Here is a 15,631-nt window from a genome sequence, read left to right on the forward strand (position 1 = left end):
TATTGATCTGGGTATGGTCAGGTATGGTAATACTGGAGATCGAATCGGTTTTCACATGCCGTACGCAGGTCGTAACGGTCTGATCAGATCCGGGACTTGCGGGCCAGGCCCAGCAAGAGGAAACGAGGGCTTGACACGACACCGGTTTGTTATGATAGATAACTCCAGGCCCACGGGATTGAAAAAGAGACAGCTGGGAATTAAAAAAAAGGAGAAGAACACGTTTGATCTTTCTCATTCTACCGTCTCTTCCATTGAACCTCTGCAGCATCCCAGAGAGCCTTTCTTAGTGAAGTGGACAGACTCGGTCCTTACGAAAGCTATCTCGTCACATAGTCTTGCTGCACAAATGGCTCCCCCGAGTGCGATTGTCGTGGGTACGTATAATGTACTGCAGGATCACGCGATCTTGAAAGAAATGACCTAGAGAGAAGAGCACCGCGACTGATGATGACTACAGGTGCTGGAGCTGGAGGTATCGCCACCGCCGCCCGTCTTGCCAAAGCCGGGTACAAGGTCACGGTTGTGGAAAAGAATTCCTTCCTCGGCGGCCGGTGTTCACTAGTGCATCACGACGAATTTGTGAGTTTTTGCTTCACCCACTCTGGCTTGTGACTGGCAAAACTGTCGGTATCCTTCGAGGCCTGAAGAGAACCAGCGACCCCCAAATTAGCGACTGTTTTCTAAATCTGGTCTGTAGCGATTTGATCAAGGGCCGTCGCTCTTGTTGATGCCCGAATGTTTCCAGCAAACATTCGAGGAACTGGGCACCACCCCGGAAAAGGAGAATGTCAAGCTCTTGACATGCGACCCCAACTATCGCATTTGGTTTTCCGATGGAGACCACCTGGAGATGTCGACCGATATTGCCAAAATGAAGCCGCAAATTGAGCGCCTGGAGGGTGCCAATGGCCTCGAGGGGGTGTTTGGGTTCTTGAAGGAGTCTGGCGCTCACTACGACTTGGCCATGGAGCATGTTCTCTGCAAAGACTTTCCTAACATTTTCGCCATGCTTCGTCCGGGCCTCGTGAAATCACTTCTCGCTCTGCACCCCTTTGAGAGCATGTTCAGCCGCGTAAAGCGGTATTTCAAGTCGGACAAGCTTCGGAGAGCGTTCACATTTGCCAGCATGTACTTGGGAATGAACCCGTTCGAGGCCCCCGGAACGTATTCGCTTCTGCAGTACACGGAGCTGGCACACGGTATTCTCTACCCTGAGGGTGGTTTTGTCAAGGTAAGCTGTCTTTCTTTTGTTTTGATTTTTTTGGTCTTTCAATGAAGGAAGATCCCCGATCTTCACGTCACATTCTGGTGGGCTTCCGGCTAAAAAAAAAACGACTGCAGGTTCTTGAAGCGATCGCCCGGGTTGGAGAACGGCTCGGGGTGACTTTCCGCTTGAACACGCCAGTTGCCTCGATCCTTCAGGCGGCTGATGGCTCCGCCCGTGGAGTGCGCCTCACCTCGGGAGAGGAGCTCCTGGCCGACGTGGTGGTCATCAACGCCGATCTGGTGTACGCCTACAACAACCTCCTGCCACAGACCAGCTATGCCAAGAGCTTGACCAAGCGCAAAGCTTCCTGCAGCAGTATCTCTTTCTTCTGGTCCTTTGACCGAGTCATCGACGAACTCTCCGTCCACAACATTTTCCTGGCCGAGGAGTACAAGGAGAGCTTCGATTCCATCTTCCACCGCCACCAACTCCCCAAAGATCCATCATTCTACGTCAACGTCCCCAGTCGCATTGATCCCACGGCAGCCCCCACGGGGAAGGACTCCGCGGTGGTGCTGGTCCCCGTGGGTCACATCGACGACGACCCTTCCAACCCGCAGGACTGGGATGTGCTCGTTGACCGTGCTCGTGAAGCCGCCTTCAAGACGATCGAGGCTCGCACGGGAGCCAAGGGTCTCCGCGAGAGCATCATTCGGGAAACCGTCGAGACCCCCACCAGCTGGAAGGCCAAATTCAACCTGGACCGTGGCGCCATCTTAGGTCTCTCCCACTCCTTCTTCAACGTCTTGAGCTTCCGCCCGCAGAACCGACACTCGGACATCAAGGGCTTGTACTTTGTGGGTGCAAGCACGCATCCCGGTGCGGGTGTGCCCGTCGCCCTGATGAGTGCCAAGGTCACCACCGACCTGATTCAGAAGGATGCTCGCAAGCCCACCGGCGGACGATCCGCCTGGATGGTCTGGTGGTTCGTCGTACCTCTGTTGCTGGCCGTTTTTTCGTTCTCCAAGTACGGCTCTGTGGCCTGGTCAAGGGTTCTGCCCCTGGGTGCAAAGCACTAAACCAATCGAGAGACGTCAATGACCGGGGCGGCGTTTTGGATGATATGATACCTGTTTCTATATCTATTTTCCCCCTTTTTTTGCAAGATATCCTCCCCTTCTCTGTCTGCGATTGTGATCATAATGATGCTGCTGTTTCTTCTTGGTTTTTTTTGCCTATCCTCCCTGCTCATGTGAACTCTTATTGGCTGCAAATGGAATTAAATAGAATACTCGGAGCGAATCGAGACCAAGGACTGATATTGCTATGCAATATATTATTTAAGTGGACACAAGGTCCTGTGGGGCCAGGCTCTAGAGGTATGGACTGCTGTAGAGGACGCAAAGGGATTTTTGCGTTCGTCGACCTCATTAGTTATAGAATCAACGGTCTTGGCCGTGGCAAGGTCCGAACCTAGCTATATTGATCCTTCATACCCTCATGTCGGAGATTCGGTATTTCCATGCCCTCTGACAGGAAGACGCACAGGCCCGTCCAAGAAGCAACTCGAATATTTGACAAGATAGATGCAGCGGATACTCTGAAGGTACGGACATTGCCTTAAATAATACAACCTAATCAAGGTATGAATTTGCGCTAAAGGATCCTTTTGTCTTACCGAGCCCAAGGCATTTTGACATCAATAGTATCGTCAGTGCGATTAAAAATTGATTTGGATGGTGTACCGGGTACATTTCAGAGTATTTGATTGTACCTAGTTAAAATTGAAGCTTCCATCTGTTGGTGATCTATCACGGAATAGAGGTCTCTCCATACATATTCTCACGCTACATACACATCTTGTCGAGACTGTTCAATCAGAAAGTTAGAGACAGGGAATCAATCTACATACAGGATAGATATCCAGATAGCCGATGACGATACAGAAGAGTGTAGAGGAGAATCTTTGAAGGGGATCCACCCATTACCACTCGTACGCTTGTTTTTCATGGTGAAGGCTGTGATGGAGTAGTCTATGTTCACTACCATGGTTTGAGAAGATGCATCGTGAGTGAATAAATTCGACTCTCCCTTTCTCCTCCTTGGACCCTTTGGGTGGACTGAGATGGCAATCACTCGAGTCTCGTCCTGTAGATCCGCTCTGCATCTCCCGTGCCCTGACTGGCCTTGAGCCTCAAGTGACCCATCAAAAAGGGTTCGTGGCCAAGTCCCGCCCGTGGAAATCCCCACCACGAGGGGGGAATTCCCTTTGGACATAGCAACAAAGAAATCACCTGCATCGAGAACCAATCACTTCAGGATCGACATGGATGCTTGAATTGGCCGAGTTGAAGTGGTTGCTCTCACCCTCTCATTAACACCATCAAAATCAAGAGCTGATCCGGGGCTACCTGCTATATCCGTGACCATCGTTGCTGCAAATATAAACTACATGCTGGACGGAGTCTTGGCTTAGTTTGTCCTCGTCTCCGTCCCCATTGATTAGCGCTGCTTGCACAGGGGACTTTCTTCTCTTTGTCTTTGACCCTCGAGTCCCCATATGAACGTGCATCGGCCCCCAATAATGATGAATAGGCCCAAAGTACGGTACCAAATAGTAACTACACTAACTCGAGGGAGGGCAATACCCAAGTTAAATTGCTAGCGCCCCCTGGTGCGGCGACCGTCGCCAGCTTCCTTTTTCTCCCTCAGGCTCGTTTATACTAATCTGTAGGACCCTGTGCATATTTCAATTCTCCCTCTTGGTCTAGGTTCAGGTCCACTTCTTTCGCTTTTAGTTCTTCCCTAGGATCTCCCTGCCAGTAACCTCACCGGGTCACCCCAGTCCCCATGCAGCACGCTGTCGCCCATCTCATCGGGCGGAGCGCCGATAGAGCTTCCCTTTCAGTGCAGAAACGGGCAGGTCTCTCTACAACTCGTCTCTCCGAAGCGCCGTTAGGAGCTTTCATCGTGCTGGTTTTGTCCCTCGCTCTCTTGTTTCTGGCCTTTGCAATATGGGTAGTGAGTCACCCACTCATTGTGAATGGAGGATTGTCACGACAAAAAAACCTGGGTGTACCCGGAAGGATCCCTGCTGACTCTCTTGACTCTGGTCCAGGTGGACTATACATATGGCCAGGTCGTGGCTACTCTGGCGGCGGTGGAGAATTCCAATCCGGACATCTACATTTGCATTGACGATCACTCCAGCGATCAGGATCCAACCAAGCCATCTGTTCCAAGTGGAATCGAGGATGCGACTCTCTCGCACCCCTCTCAGCCGGTCACGACAGGGTTCCGGAGTACCATCAAACACCTTCGCGCCCAGGCGGGCTTTTGGTCTCGCCTACGTGGATTGTCTGCATATCTTTGCTTCGTGGTCCCGCAAGTTTATGTTATGATCCTGTTGTCATCGTCCAAGGGCACGACACTCCTGGTCGTGACTTGTCTAAACGTTCTCCTTGCCCCTTTGCATCTGGCCTGGGTGCATATCGTCATCTCTCAGCCCTCGCCTCGGCGCTTCTACCAGCGCATCCCCCATATTCGCACCTGTGCCAACATTGCTCCAGCGATTGCGCTGAGAGATGGATTGAGTACCGCGGTGTATTTCGCTACGGCGGCATTGACGCATAACCTGCGTTGGAAGGCTTTGGATGACCTGAGTCCCAGTATCCTTAGCCTGGGATTGCCTGCATTGATGTCTGCGGTGGTTCGCGTCCCGACTCATGCGATCTTTGTCCGGGTTGCTGCATCGATGCTGCCCGAGGAGGACGAGACTATCGTGCCCTTTGATCGTTCCTTTGGTGGAAAAATCCAGCCCCGGGTCATGGGTGAAGGCAGTCATCTTGGCCTGCTAGATGCGTGGCAAACTTTTGACCGGCCTGCACGACTTCGATATGGCTGGGTGATCATCAAGACCTTTTTCATTGAGGTGTTCTTGGGCGTCTTCCTGCTGATCACGTGGTACCCGTTCATGCTGCTGGCGCTGTTGTAACTCTCGCAAGTGTTGATCACGGCTTTACACTGCTAATGCCAGATGCTCAATAACACTCTGTGGGGGACATTTGTTCGACCCCCGATATCGAGACAATCAGTCAATGCATAAATTCCATGTAAAAACCTTGCATTGCTGGAGATGCTGGAGAGTGGCGATAATAGTGACTCTGACGACCCTCTCTGTTAAGACTAATCATTTGACTCACAGCCCTAGCTTGTAAGCGTAGTCCTTAACAGGCTCAGCTTGGTAGACAGGCAGCCTTGATCACTGCATTTGCACTCGGCTGCCTGTCTTCCTGCGGCACATTCTAGCACAGGCTCACGTAGCAATTCGATTTCAAATTCCATTGATGAAGGCGGCCTGGCGGAAGTTTCTCCAACGACTGCTTGTCCCGACTTTGCCCCCCGCTTATTGTTTCCTCCGTCACCGCCTTCATTACTTTTTGCATTCCCCTCCCCCTCCATCTTTAGCTTCTTTCTCATCGCCACCGATCTCGCTTTCGATTAGAAATCTCCGCGTGCCCTCTCAGCTCCGAGTTTTGGACCTATATCCCTTTTTTTCGGCCCTCTCCCACCTTGCGTCCGACACCACTACCCGCCATGGCAGCCTCTCCCGCTGGCCGTATGCTAGCCCGCCAACTGCAGCAGATGCAGTCCGATAAGGATATCCCCGGGATCAGCTGTGGCCTGGTAGACAACAATATCTTTGAGTGGGAGGTCATGTTGATGATCTCAGATGATGTCAAGCTATATGGAGGTATGTGAATTACCCGTCCATCAATAGCCAGCCAGGTCTCTTCAAAATGAAGTGGACGTCTCCCCCCCTCTCTCTATCGACAATCACATAGATGGGGAGGAAGCAGCTGCTGGACCCGATGAATTGTGGATGATCAACTCACACCCTTTGAATTCTAGGTGGCTTTTTCCGTGCTCGTCTCACATTTCCACCTGAATATCCCCACATGCCTCCAAAGATGAAATTTGAGTCGCCCATTTTCCACCCCAATAGTAAGTAGTTATTGTTTTTGAGCTCGGTAGATCCTGATTTCCATGCGCTATCCCGCTCGGCGGGAATGGTGACCGAAGTCAACATGTGTGCAACATCCGTATTCGAAATACACAACGCTGATTCGTCAATCTCCGACAGTCTATGAAAATGGCGAAGTGTGCATTTCGATTCTGCACCCCCCAGAGGAAGACAAGTACGGATACGAGTCTGCTGCCGAGCGCTGGTCGCCCGTTCAGACCCCCGAAACCATCCTCCTTTCGGTCATTTCGATGCTGTCAAGTCCCAACGACGAGAGTCCCGCCAATGTGGAAGCTGCGCGGTTATGGCGTGAAAACCCTGCCGAGTTTAAGAAACGGGTGCGCCGTTGTGTCCGGGAGAGCCAAGGCGAGGATTGATCGTTGGAACAAGCCGACCCTATTTTTTCATGATTTCCGCTTGTTTCATCTAATGCACGGTGCATATGGCCTGAATTCGACTTTTTTTTTTATCTCTCTCTCTTCTCTTTCTCTCTTCTTATGAGGGGGGCAATTCGAATCTTTTGACCTGCTTGATTCGCACCTATCTTCACCTAAGACATGCCCCGCGATGTCCCATCTCCTAGGGCTCTTTGTCTCTGGAAATGATTCCTATCTCCATGGTCGCGTCCTCGGGGTTGCTTCGTTTTATGGTATCATGGAATATGCGCTGATATGAGCTCTTCCCTCTGGGCCCGTCTTACCCGAATAAACGGGCCTCGCAATTGTAGTATATGGCAATGAAAACTTGGAAACGTATTGGCGTGGCACTTTTCTTTTTTTCTTGGGTCCGTTTCAACGGGGCTTTCACTGATCAGCAAGTCATCATTATGGATACGGAATCACGCTAATGCTAAAACAAATAAAGTCTATGACATGTAACAATCAAAGCAAAGGGTATGGAGATATCAAAGGAGCCAGAACAGGAAGAAACTAGGAAGGGGAAAAAAAGAATTGTCTGAAGGTTAAGGCGGAAGAGCAATATCAGATAGCGTGGGAAGAGGGAAAACCATTCACTCAAGCACTCTGGGGTCGATTCTTGTATCCCGTGCGCATCGACGGGATGAAGAGTCCAGGGTGGACCAAGGTAAAAGCGGTGCAAGCAAGGGCAATCATCCTATGAGAGTGACAAGTTTAGATTAGTAAGAAGGTCCAAACTGACGAAGCTTCTTGATTTTTCCTCTTTTTGAGAATGGGGGAAGGTTGTGAGAAGCACTTACATTCCGTCGAGGACGAGGAACTCATTCTCCTTTTGCATGAGAGGGCTACCCCAGCCACCTGCCATTTCGGGGATACTAGATAGGTTGAAGTATGTTAGCAAAATACTGATTGAACTGTGGCAAGCCTCGTCTTCTTTTCCTTCTTCTTCTTCTTCTTCTTCTTCTTCTTCTTCTTTTTCTTCTTCTTCTTCTTCCTTCCTTCACCTCGAGCTAGTGGAGAAGAAACCCAGGAAAAAAGAACAAGAAAAAGGGGTTCAGAATGAGATCCTTACCGGTAGATACACCGAATCAAGATGGTGAAATAGGCAAAGACCTCGGCAATGATCACGAGCTTCATGCGTGAAGGAGTGACGGAGGGAGACGCATCCTCCAGCGTCTTCTCTCCGGCCAGACCGTTCCCACTCCGGTGCAAGGTCCAGAAGTAATGGGCCCCGAGCAGGCCACAGATGGCCATGGTGGCCACCTGGAAGGCAATACCCGCGATGATGATATTGTCGCCCACCTTGAGGAGGAACTGGTTGGTCTTACCCGCAGCGGCCGCGACACCACCACCCGCGGCTTGCAGGACCAACGAGCCGACGTCGCAACTGATGAAGATCCATGTGAACAGCTTGGGCTTCAATTTGGAGTGCTCTGGCCCCAGATTCAAGACGATATGCTTGAGGGTGAGGTAGACGCCCGCCGCGACGAAGGTGGGCGCGAGGACCAGACACACGATTTGGAGCTTGAATGCGCTCTCATCCCACGGATTGGCGTGCATCAGCACTCGACCGACGTAACCCGCCATTTCCATCGCGGCGCCCGCCCCGAGAGCGATCATGAAGGTCCAGGTGCGAAAGTAGATTCCAAACCCGATTTGGAAGAGGGCCAACACGCCAAAATAGGCTGTGAAGAAGATGTTGGCACCCAAGTTGGGATAGTAGCCATAGGTGGTGGCTTGAACGGGACAGTATGGCCCAACCTCGGTGCAGTCCGCGAAGCCCGGCATGGTGGAAAGATATGGAGGTGTCAACTCAGGAAGACCACCTTTTGGGGGGGAGGGGGGGAAAGGCGTTACGGAAAGAAAGGTCAAGGGCAGTGTGGGCGAAGCGGGTGGTATTCAAGGTGGGATGTTGTTGGAAGTCACTGTTGTAAGTGAGTGTTGACTAAGAGAGCTGTGTAGTGAATGACGCTCGCTGAGAGAATGGGAAATCAACACTGGTTCTTTTTCCGCCGCCTGGAATTATTAAAAAAAAGATGACAGGGGAAATGCGATGCGCTAGTGGACACTGAAGTGAAAGAGGTAGTTGGGCGACTCCACCAGCGCCACTTTGTTCGATCAAGATGTCGTCGCAGGGGACCGATCGATTATGATTTCTTGCTTCTTACTTGTTTTCCACTTTTTTCAGTGTCACCGGAGTCGCACCCACCACGAAAGATATGAAGACTGCTGTTCCCAAGTTGGAAAGCCGGCGATAGCAGGGAGGCTGACGACAGGGAATCGTTATTTTATAAGATGAATCTCGGCCACCCTGCACCTGGCTCAGATGCAGTCTCAGCTTAGCATGCACGCGCCTTGTAGCGAGCATTGGCACTGTATCTTGGAAAGTGAGACGGCCCCACGGAGCAGCGTTGACCACGTTGGGCAGGTCGGTTCCAAGACCGACTCGGCGGCTCTTTGCTGACCGAGACGCGTGCATGGGGAGGAGGTAAGAGGGGGTTCAGAGAGGTCAAGAAAGGTGTCTCTGTTGAGCCACGCAAATCCATATCGAAATTCTCCTGATCCTATCTTTGTCCATCGCATGGGAGAATTCCAGATGCACAGAAACCTCATGCATCGTCCAACAGGCGTCGAATCTTCTATCGAAACGCTTCGATGCAACAGAGCCGTCGGGCTGGCCTCGTCGGTACCCGGTACACTGGCTGGCTCGGAGATTTGTGGAGGACATGCAGTACTCTCTACTTTGTCACCGCTGATTGGCCGGCCCATCCATGTCAGATTGTCACTGCCATCGTTCTCGTTCTCGTTTTCGCGTTAAGCCCCATGTTTATCCCCTTTGGGAAGTGGTCCTTTACCTCTCTTGGGCATTTTGATTGTTATCACCTGTACACTTATTGTCCTTTTACCCACTCTTGGCCGCAAGCGAGCTCCTAGCGAGCTCCGCTTGAGGGTCTTGGTGATGGAGGTCGGGCCTTGGGACGTTTCCACTTTCTCCACGATCCGTCCACAGTTACCTGCGCTTGGACGTCTCTATTTCCATGATATGATTGTTCTAACACAAGTCATCGGCCGGCTGTCCATGGCGGTCGGAGATCCTTTCTTATCGCCGAACCCACTATCCAATCAAAATGATACTCATCGTTTGAATACTCTACAGGCCCACCTGGACACTGTTGTCGTAGGTACATATGAGCGCAACAAGTATACACGAAGAAGAACGTGGTGCATATCAACCACCGAGCTTCTCGACACGCGTGGTACCACGTTCGACTGCTATGAGAATGCTACGATGGTCGCCAGCTCGACGAAACTCGTTTGTATCTACAGTAAAAGGTTATGCGCTTGTTATTATTGTTAACCGTTCTTCATGTCTCCATGGTACCTCACGATCCTTCGTCATACCCGACTCGAGTCAAAAGTTCCAATGCTGCTGATGCCCATCTGGATATTGACCAGGAGTTGACCACGATCGTATTCGCATACGGACTCGCTTTCTGCTCCCGCAGGATTGCGGTCCCTGGGTAGATGTGGCAGTGACATGCCCGGCCTGGATTCTATTGATATCGTGGGATTGCCCCGTACAGTAACGGCAGTCCTTGTTCTCATGAGGGAATCGAGACAGATTCATTGAAACGGCTCCCCTCAAAGTCTCCATCGCATCACAAGGATGGACTCAAACAAGAACCGACTGGTCTGCTGAGCCTGGATCAGACCAAATCACCTTTCTCTACTCAGCTTTAAATAACGAACCCCACGCTTGTGTGCATACTCATGATGACCCGAGTCCTACAAAGTTTTCCATTGTGGCCCTTGACAATTACGAATATGAAGAGGTTTTTATGTTATGCTCTTGTCACTCCCTCAGTTTCCGTCTAGACTCGTAAAGGGAGAGGGGGTGGGATTTGCGCAGAACTTGATTCAAAAGAGATCATCATCCCCCACCGTCTCTTGCTGTTGATCTTCTGTTCATCATCCTCTCTTTGATTCTTTCCCCCTCTCCATTTCCTTCACTTCTCGCTCTCTCTTTTCCGCTCTTCCTCTCTGGCCTTTTCACCTGTTTCGGGTTAATCTCTCTTCTCTCCACCCCCGCATATTGTTCGCACTGGGCCTGTCCGTCGGACTCGGAGATAAAAAAAACCTCATCTCACAGATGACAGACCGAACACTGCCCCCCTCGTCTCCAGGACCTCCTCACCTTCCATGCGTTGAGTGACTCCTGCAGGTCCCCTCCCCTTCCACTCCCCAATGAGTCTTCCTGATGAAGTCTCCATGTTGCCCCAGCCGTGAGAGGAGGCAACGCTTACTCCCCTTCTGGCCCGAACCCGGTCGCATTTTGCCTCTCTAGTCTCGCTTGGACTTTTTTTCGCCATCGCGCGTCTATCTCCGTTGGGCCATCGGGGTCTGCTGCATCTCAGATCAACCATGCCACGTGACTCTTTCGTTCGCGGCCTCTTTTCCTCGCGCGACGTCGCCCTCCAGTCGACTTCCGTCTCGGACGACAAGACAGGAATGTCGATGGTTTGAACCACTCGTTATGCCTCCGCGACGGGCGCACACTAAATCTCGTAACGGCTGTGATCAATGCAAGCGACGTCGAGTCAAGGTACGTCTGGAGCCGAATTCAACCATGTTCATTTGATGTTCGCGTTCCCCCCCCCCCCCCAAATTACTTCCTTTCCCCCTCAAAAAACGGTCACACTGTCGATCTCCGGGGACTACGGCGCGCGACCGCACGGGTGACGTCTGCGGATGAGCATCACTTTGAATCATTTAACCTGATGGACAACTCAACTCCCCTTCCACTCCCTCTCCCCCCAAAACGAAAGGCATCCATCCCGATGGACGGGGATTCTCTCGAGCTAACGAGACTGTCGCAATAACGCAGTGCGATGAAAAAGGTCCGCCTTGCTCAAATTGTATCTCTCGTGAGCTCAATTGTACGTATCTCAAAGCTCCGCCGCGCGATGGGTCGAGTGCCCGCAAGCGCAGTTCGGCGTCTGCGTCGACGCGGGAGCTGGATGTTGCCCGACCGTTGGCGCCCATCAGTCCGGCGTCCACGCCATCCAGCATCTCCGGTGTGCGCGATCTCGAGTTGATGCACAAATTCGCCACGGAGACTTTCAGCACCGTCTGCACCGCCGAGTCCAAATATCATGTCTGGCAAATTGTCATTCCGCGCCTGGCTCTGCAGTATGATTTTCTCATGAACGGTATCCTCGCATTGGCCGCCCTGCATATTGCTACCACGACCAAGTCGCCCACCTCGCTGGCCTACGTGGACACGGCCCTGCAATACCACAATTTATCGTTTGCGCCCTTTCGAGCCGCAATTGACAATCTCACCCAAGACAACTGCGAAGCTGTACTCGCGCAGTCGATCGTAACGACGGTCATTGGCATTGCCTTGCCGCGCCTCACCGCTCCACGCGACGAGAGCTTAAATATGGCCGAGAACATACTGGTGGTCTTCCAGCTTCTCCAAGGGGTGAAGAAGATCATTCTCATCGGCCGGTCGTGGATTAAGATCAATCTGTATTCTCGCCATCGGGAGCTCTACGAAGCGCCCCCTACTGAGTTGGATGGCGATGTGGCGGCGGCCCTCGACCGACTTGCCCGATTGAACGAAGAAACCCGGGCCGAGGTGGACGCTCAACAATTTCAAACTAACAAAGAGGTAATCGAAAATCTTCGGCAGTGCTTCACCTTTTATTTGAGTTCCCAAGATCCCGGGGAAGTCTTGTCGTGGCTTGCGGCCGTAGATAAGGAGTTTGCGGATACCGTGAGGCGTCGACAACCTTTGGCCTTGCTGATTCTCATGCACTGGGGCGTCTTGTTGGGGGAGCTCCATGGGCGATGGTGGTGGGCCCAAGACTCTGGCAAGTCCTTGGTGGCTGAGTTGTCTCAGTCTCTCAGCAACACCGATCCCCGGTGGTCCGAGTGCTTGGCCTGGCCGCAACGCAGACTGGGCCTCTAATGGACCTCGCTTCTTCACTGCACAACCCGATCAGGAGTCTGAACCAGCGTCCAAGATGACGCTTTGGTTCTCTCCCCTCTGGCCCACTCTGGCCTGCTGCGACCAGGGAGGGGGGATCCCTTGAGAGTGCCATGCGCTGGACATGCCACAGCCTGGGAGCATACGCTCTTTGCTTCCTGACAAGCGCCGCCTGCTCTGGACAACACCACCGTCATTGTCGACATCTTCGATAGAGCAATGCACGTCCAGGCATCACTGTGACTTGATGGAAGCTGCGGGTTCTGGGGGATCACCACTTGGTCCTGAAACAACTAATCAAACGCCTCAAAAATGTCCTCTGTCCAGAGACATCCCGATTTTGTTCCTTTGCTGCTCCGTACCAGAGCATTTTTCCGTGTTACGGTCGGTTTTCCAACCGTCAACACTCATGGGGAACGATCCGATCCTCCTCAAAATGACCATGATCCTCCCAGCAGAGGTTTATAGACGAAATCCTCTCAGAGGGCCTCTCCCATCTCTTGTCCAATCTTCATTCCTCTCATCTCTTATAATATTGTATATAAATATTCATCCAAATTTCTATTTGATTTTTTTTAAAATCTTTTCTTATTCTCACTCGTACGCTACCTTTCTTTGTGCAGTGAACCGTCCTGTAGCTCTCCTACATTCTTGCCACCTCTGCCGCACGTTGGTAGATTTGCCGAATGCGCTGTCGATTCAATTCCTCGGCCTCCAACTTGTCCGCACGAAGACTCAGGGGCCCTCCGACCTGCTTCAACCAGTACGAACGACCACAATCAAACAGCCAATTCCTCGACGCTACCCGCACCATTTCCGCCAAGAAACACTGCTGAGCCGTTCGATCCTCCGTGAAGATGACCTGAGGCAACTCACGCCGAATCACCGGCGGAGCATTTGACACGGCAATGTCCAAGTAGTCGTCAAAGGTGAGAGGGTGATACAATTCCGCTCCGATCTGCACGATCCCCGTGGTTCGGGCCGCCGCGTGCAGGAGACATGCATTGGCGACCAAATCCACGGGGATCTCATCGAGAATGTTGGCGCCGGTCTTGTACCCCTCTGCAGCGTGCCAGATCTGGAGACCGCCCCGATCGGCCATGAAATATTGGAAGAATTTGTTCATCGGGGTGGAGTTTCCCAGTCCGTACGTTGGGAAGGGATGACGCAGGGCCTGGCCAAAGATTGTCGGCCGAAGAAGAAGGATGGGTAGGAGGGGGTAGCGGCGAAGGAGAAGTTGTTCCATGAGATACTTGGCGTGGGCGTATGTGGATGAGAATCGATCACTCCCTGCTCTTGCAGAGGGGTGCGTCTCCGACGATGCCAACGCCGACGCCAATGTCTCTTCGGGGTCCTCGTCAGAGAAGGAATATGATCGTTCCAGAACGGGTCCATCGGGCAGGAAACTATTCACATATGCGGTGGAGATTTGAATGAGCAACTTAAGCGCTCGAAATCGTGAGGCGATTCGAGCCAACTCCAACGACGGAAGACAATTGTTCTGAATCGCATCGTACAAATTGGCATCCAAGCTGATCTTGGCCGCAGTGTGAATCACCAGAGTGACCTCGTCGCTGAGTCTTTCCAAAACCTCGGATGTCATGTCGAAATTTTCCGCCTTGATGTCACCAATTACAAAGTCGACCTTTTGACAAGACGAGATCGCCTGAGTGTGTTCAGGCATGGCCCTTTTCCATTTGGCAATGGCCTGGTCGGGCGTACCCCGGATCAAAGCGTAGATCTTGCGTGTGGGGAGTTGAAGGGCGAGTTTGTACAGTAGACACCCTCCTAATGAGCCGGTGCTCCCCGTCAGGAAGATGGTCTGTCCTTTGAAAAATTTCGCGTATCCTTCATGAAGAATGTCATCTGCGCGCGAAGGTCTGGGATTTGGAACGGACGACATGTCGGGGGTGTACAGGGGGGTTCAATACCCCGTTCATCCCATGGAATATGCAATTTCCAACATGGACCAGATTATCTGGGCTACAAAGGAGTGTCTGCCGACTTATATATAAACCCTCCAAACTCTACCGGCTAGCTCTAGCTCTAGCTCTCCCAAAGAGAGTAAGTAGTTGAATGGAGAGGGCAGGGTTTGTCAAACGATCTCGACAGGGTCTTATTCCACGTCAGTGGTTGGTGAACATGCCCTCCCGGAGGCCAGATCCGTGTCTCGGCGGGGACCATATTTATCGAAGCCTGAAATGCATCTTTCGTAATGCCAGGCACCGATCAAGGTGGTACAGTTGAGTGATACGACCGGCGGATGTTGTACGCCGCGAGATCGGTGATCAAAGGGATAGGTGGGAATGCACTAAACTGTGGTTTGTCTTTTTGAGATGATTGAGTTGATAATCAACAGGTCTCGTCAGTGGGTTTCATGTCAGATATATTTGAAGACCAGATCTACATAAACCATATCGATGACGCCCTTTTGGTCTTCTGGAGCACAGCTCGTATGTCCAGGTAGCCTTCAAGTCCTTAAAGCCGAGAAGAGATCACTAGTTCAGAGTTCAAGCAGAATCCTCTGCATGTGTTTGGTAGGCTTGTGCGACTTGAATTTCGAAAATAAAAGAATTACGAACTGTTCGAGGCCAAGGAATGTCTCACGTTAAGAAATTTGGTTTCCATGTTGAGGACTGACAGGGCGGGAATAAGCGCCACTTGATTCTTGCTCAAGAGTCAAGGGAACGCAACGCATGTTACATTGTATTCAGCGAGCCAAAAACCCCGAAAGACATGAGCGAAAGCAGAGAAATGCCATACAGCCACTCTAGATGAAACTCATCGTCCTTGTAATGCAGTATTTTCACAGAAGATTTGAGAGAAAAGAAAAAGTACATACTCGCCGAGCTGGATTCCGGGGCCCAGCAGCCCGAACCCAAGCCTCGTCGATTTCCCCTTTGTTTGTACATTCATACCGGGGACGGAAGAAGTTTGAAGAAATTGCTCGATATCGTAACAGACCGGCCGCTTGCTGGTGCTGGTCGAGC

At 51.7% G+C, this 15,631-nt stretch overlaps 6 protein-coding genes across 6 annotated transcripts; 4 read left to right on the plus strand and 2 right to left on the minus strand.

Annotated features, from left to right (window-relative positions):
* Window positions 1-349: 349 nt before the first annotated feature.
* Window positions 350-2,289, plus strand: POX_a01895 (Phytoene desaturase; the record flags this gene model as incomplete). Its single annotated transcript, XM_050110819.1, has 4 exons — window positions 350-377; window positions 461-582; window positions 701-1,234; window positions 1,345-2,289. The coding sequence occupies 4 exons, from the start codon at window positions 350-352 to the stop codon at window positions 2,287-2,289; spliced, it is 1,629 nt and encodes a 542-aa protein (XP_049974587.1).
* Window positions 2,290-4,060: 1,771 nt separating this feature from the next.
* On the plus strand, window positions 4,061-5,204 carry POX_a01896 (uncharacterized protein; the record flags this gene model as incomplete). Its single annotated transcript, XM_050110820.1, has 2 exons — window positions 4,061-4,231; window positions 4,329-5,204. 2 exons carry the CDS (start codon window positions 4,061-4,063, stop codon window positions 5,202-5,204), a joined length of 1,047 nt encoding a protein of 348 aa, XP_049974588.1.
* A 602-nt stretch (window positions 5,205-5,806) lies between these two features.
* POX_a01897 (Ubiquitin-conjugating enzyme) lies at window positions 5,807-6,610 on the plus strand (the record flags this gene model as incomplete). The annotated part of the gene is made up of 3 exons (XM_050110821.1): window positions 5,807-5,963; window positions 6,122-6,214; window positions 6,354-6,610. 3 exons carry the CDS (start codon window positions 5,807-5,809, stop codon window positions 6,608-6,610), a joined length of 507 nt encoding a protein of 168 aa, XP_049974589.1.
* Window positions 6,611-7,246: 636 nt separating this feature from the next.
* POX_a01898 (uncharacterized protein) lies at window positions 7,247-8,437 on the minus strand (the record flags this gene model as incomplete). The annotated part of the gene is made up of 3 exons (XM_050110822.1): window positions 7,247-7,346; window positions 7,450-7,647; window positions 7,722-8,437. The coding sequence occupies 3 exons, from the start codon at window positions 8,435-8,437 to the stop codon at window positions 7,247-7,249; spliced, it is 1,014 nt and encodes a 337-aa protein (XP_049974590.1).
* Window positions 8,438-11,183: 2,746 nt separating this feature from the next.
* On the plus strand, window positions 11,184-12,623 carry POX_a01900 (uncharacterized protein; the record flags this gene model as incomplete). The annotated part of the gene is made up of 2 exons (XM_050110823.1): window positions 11,184-11,252; window positions 11,535-12,623. The coding sequence occupies 2 exons, from the start codon at window positions 11,184-11,186 to the stop codon at window positions 12,621-12,623; spliced, it is 1,158 nt and encodes a 385-aa protein (XP_049974591.1).
* Window positions 12,624-13,284: 661 nt separating this feature from the next.
* POX_a01901 (uncharacterized protein) lies at window positions 13,285-14,544 on the minus strand (the record flags this gene model as incomplete). The annotated part of the gene is made up of 1 exon (XM_050110824.1): window positions 13,285-14,544. The coding sequence occupies one exon, from the start codon at window positions 14,542-14,544 to the stop codon at window positions 13,285-13,287; it is 1,260 nt and encodes a 419-aa protein (XP_049974592.1).
* Window positions 14,545-15,631: the final 1,087 nt, after the last annotated feature.

The sequence above is a fragment of the Penicillium oxalicum genome, chromosome I (assembly GCF_001723175.1).
Source record: "Penicillium oxalicum strain HP7-1 chromosome I, whole genome shotgun sequence".
In the NCBI taxonomy this organism is placed as follows: Eukaryota; Fungi; Ascomycota; class Eurotiomycetes; order Eurotiales; family Aspergillaceae; genus Penicillium; species Penicillium oxalicum.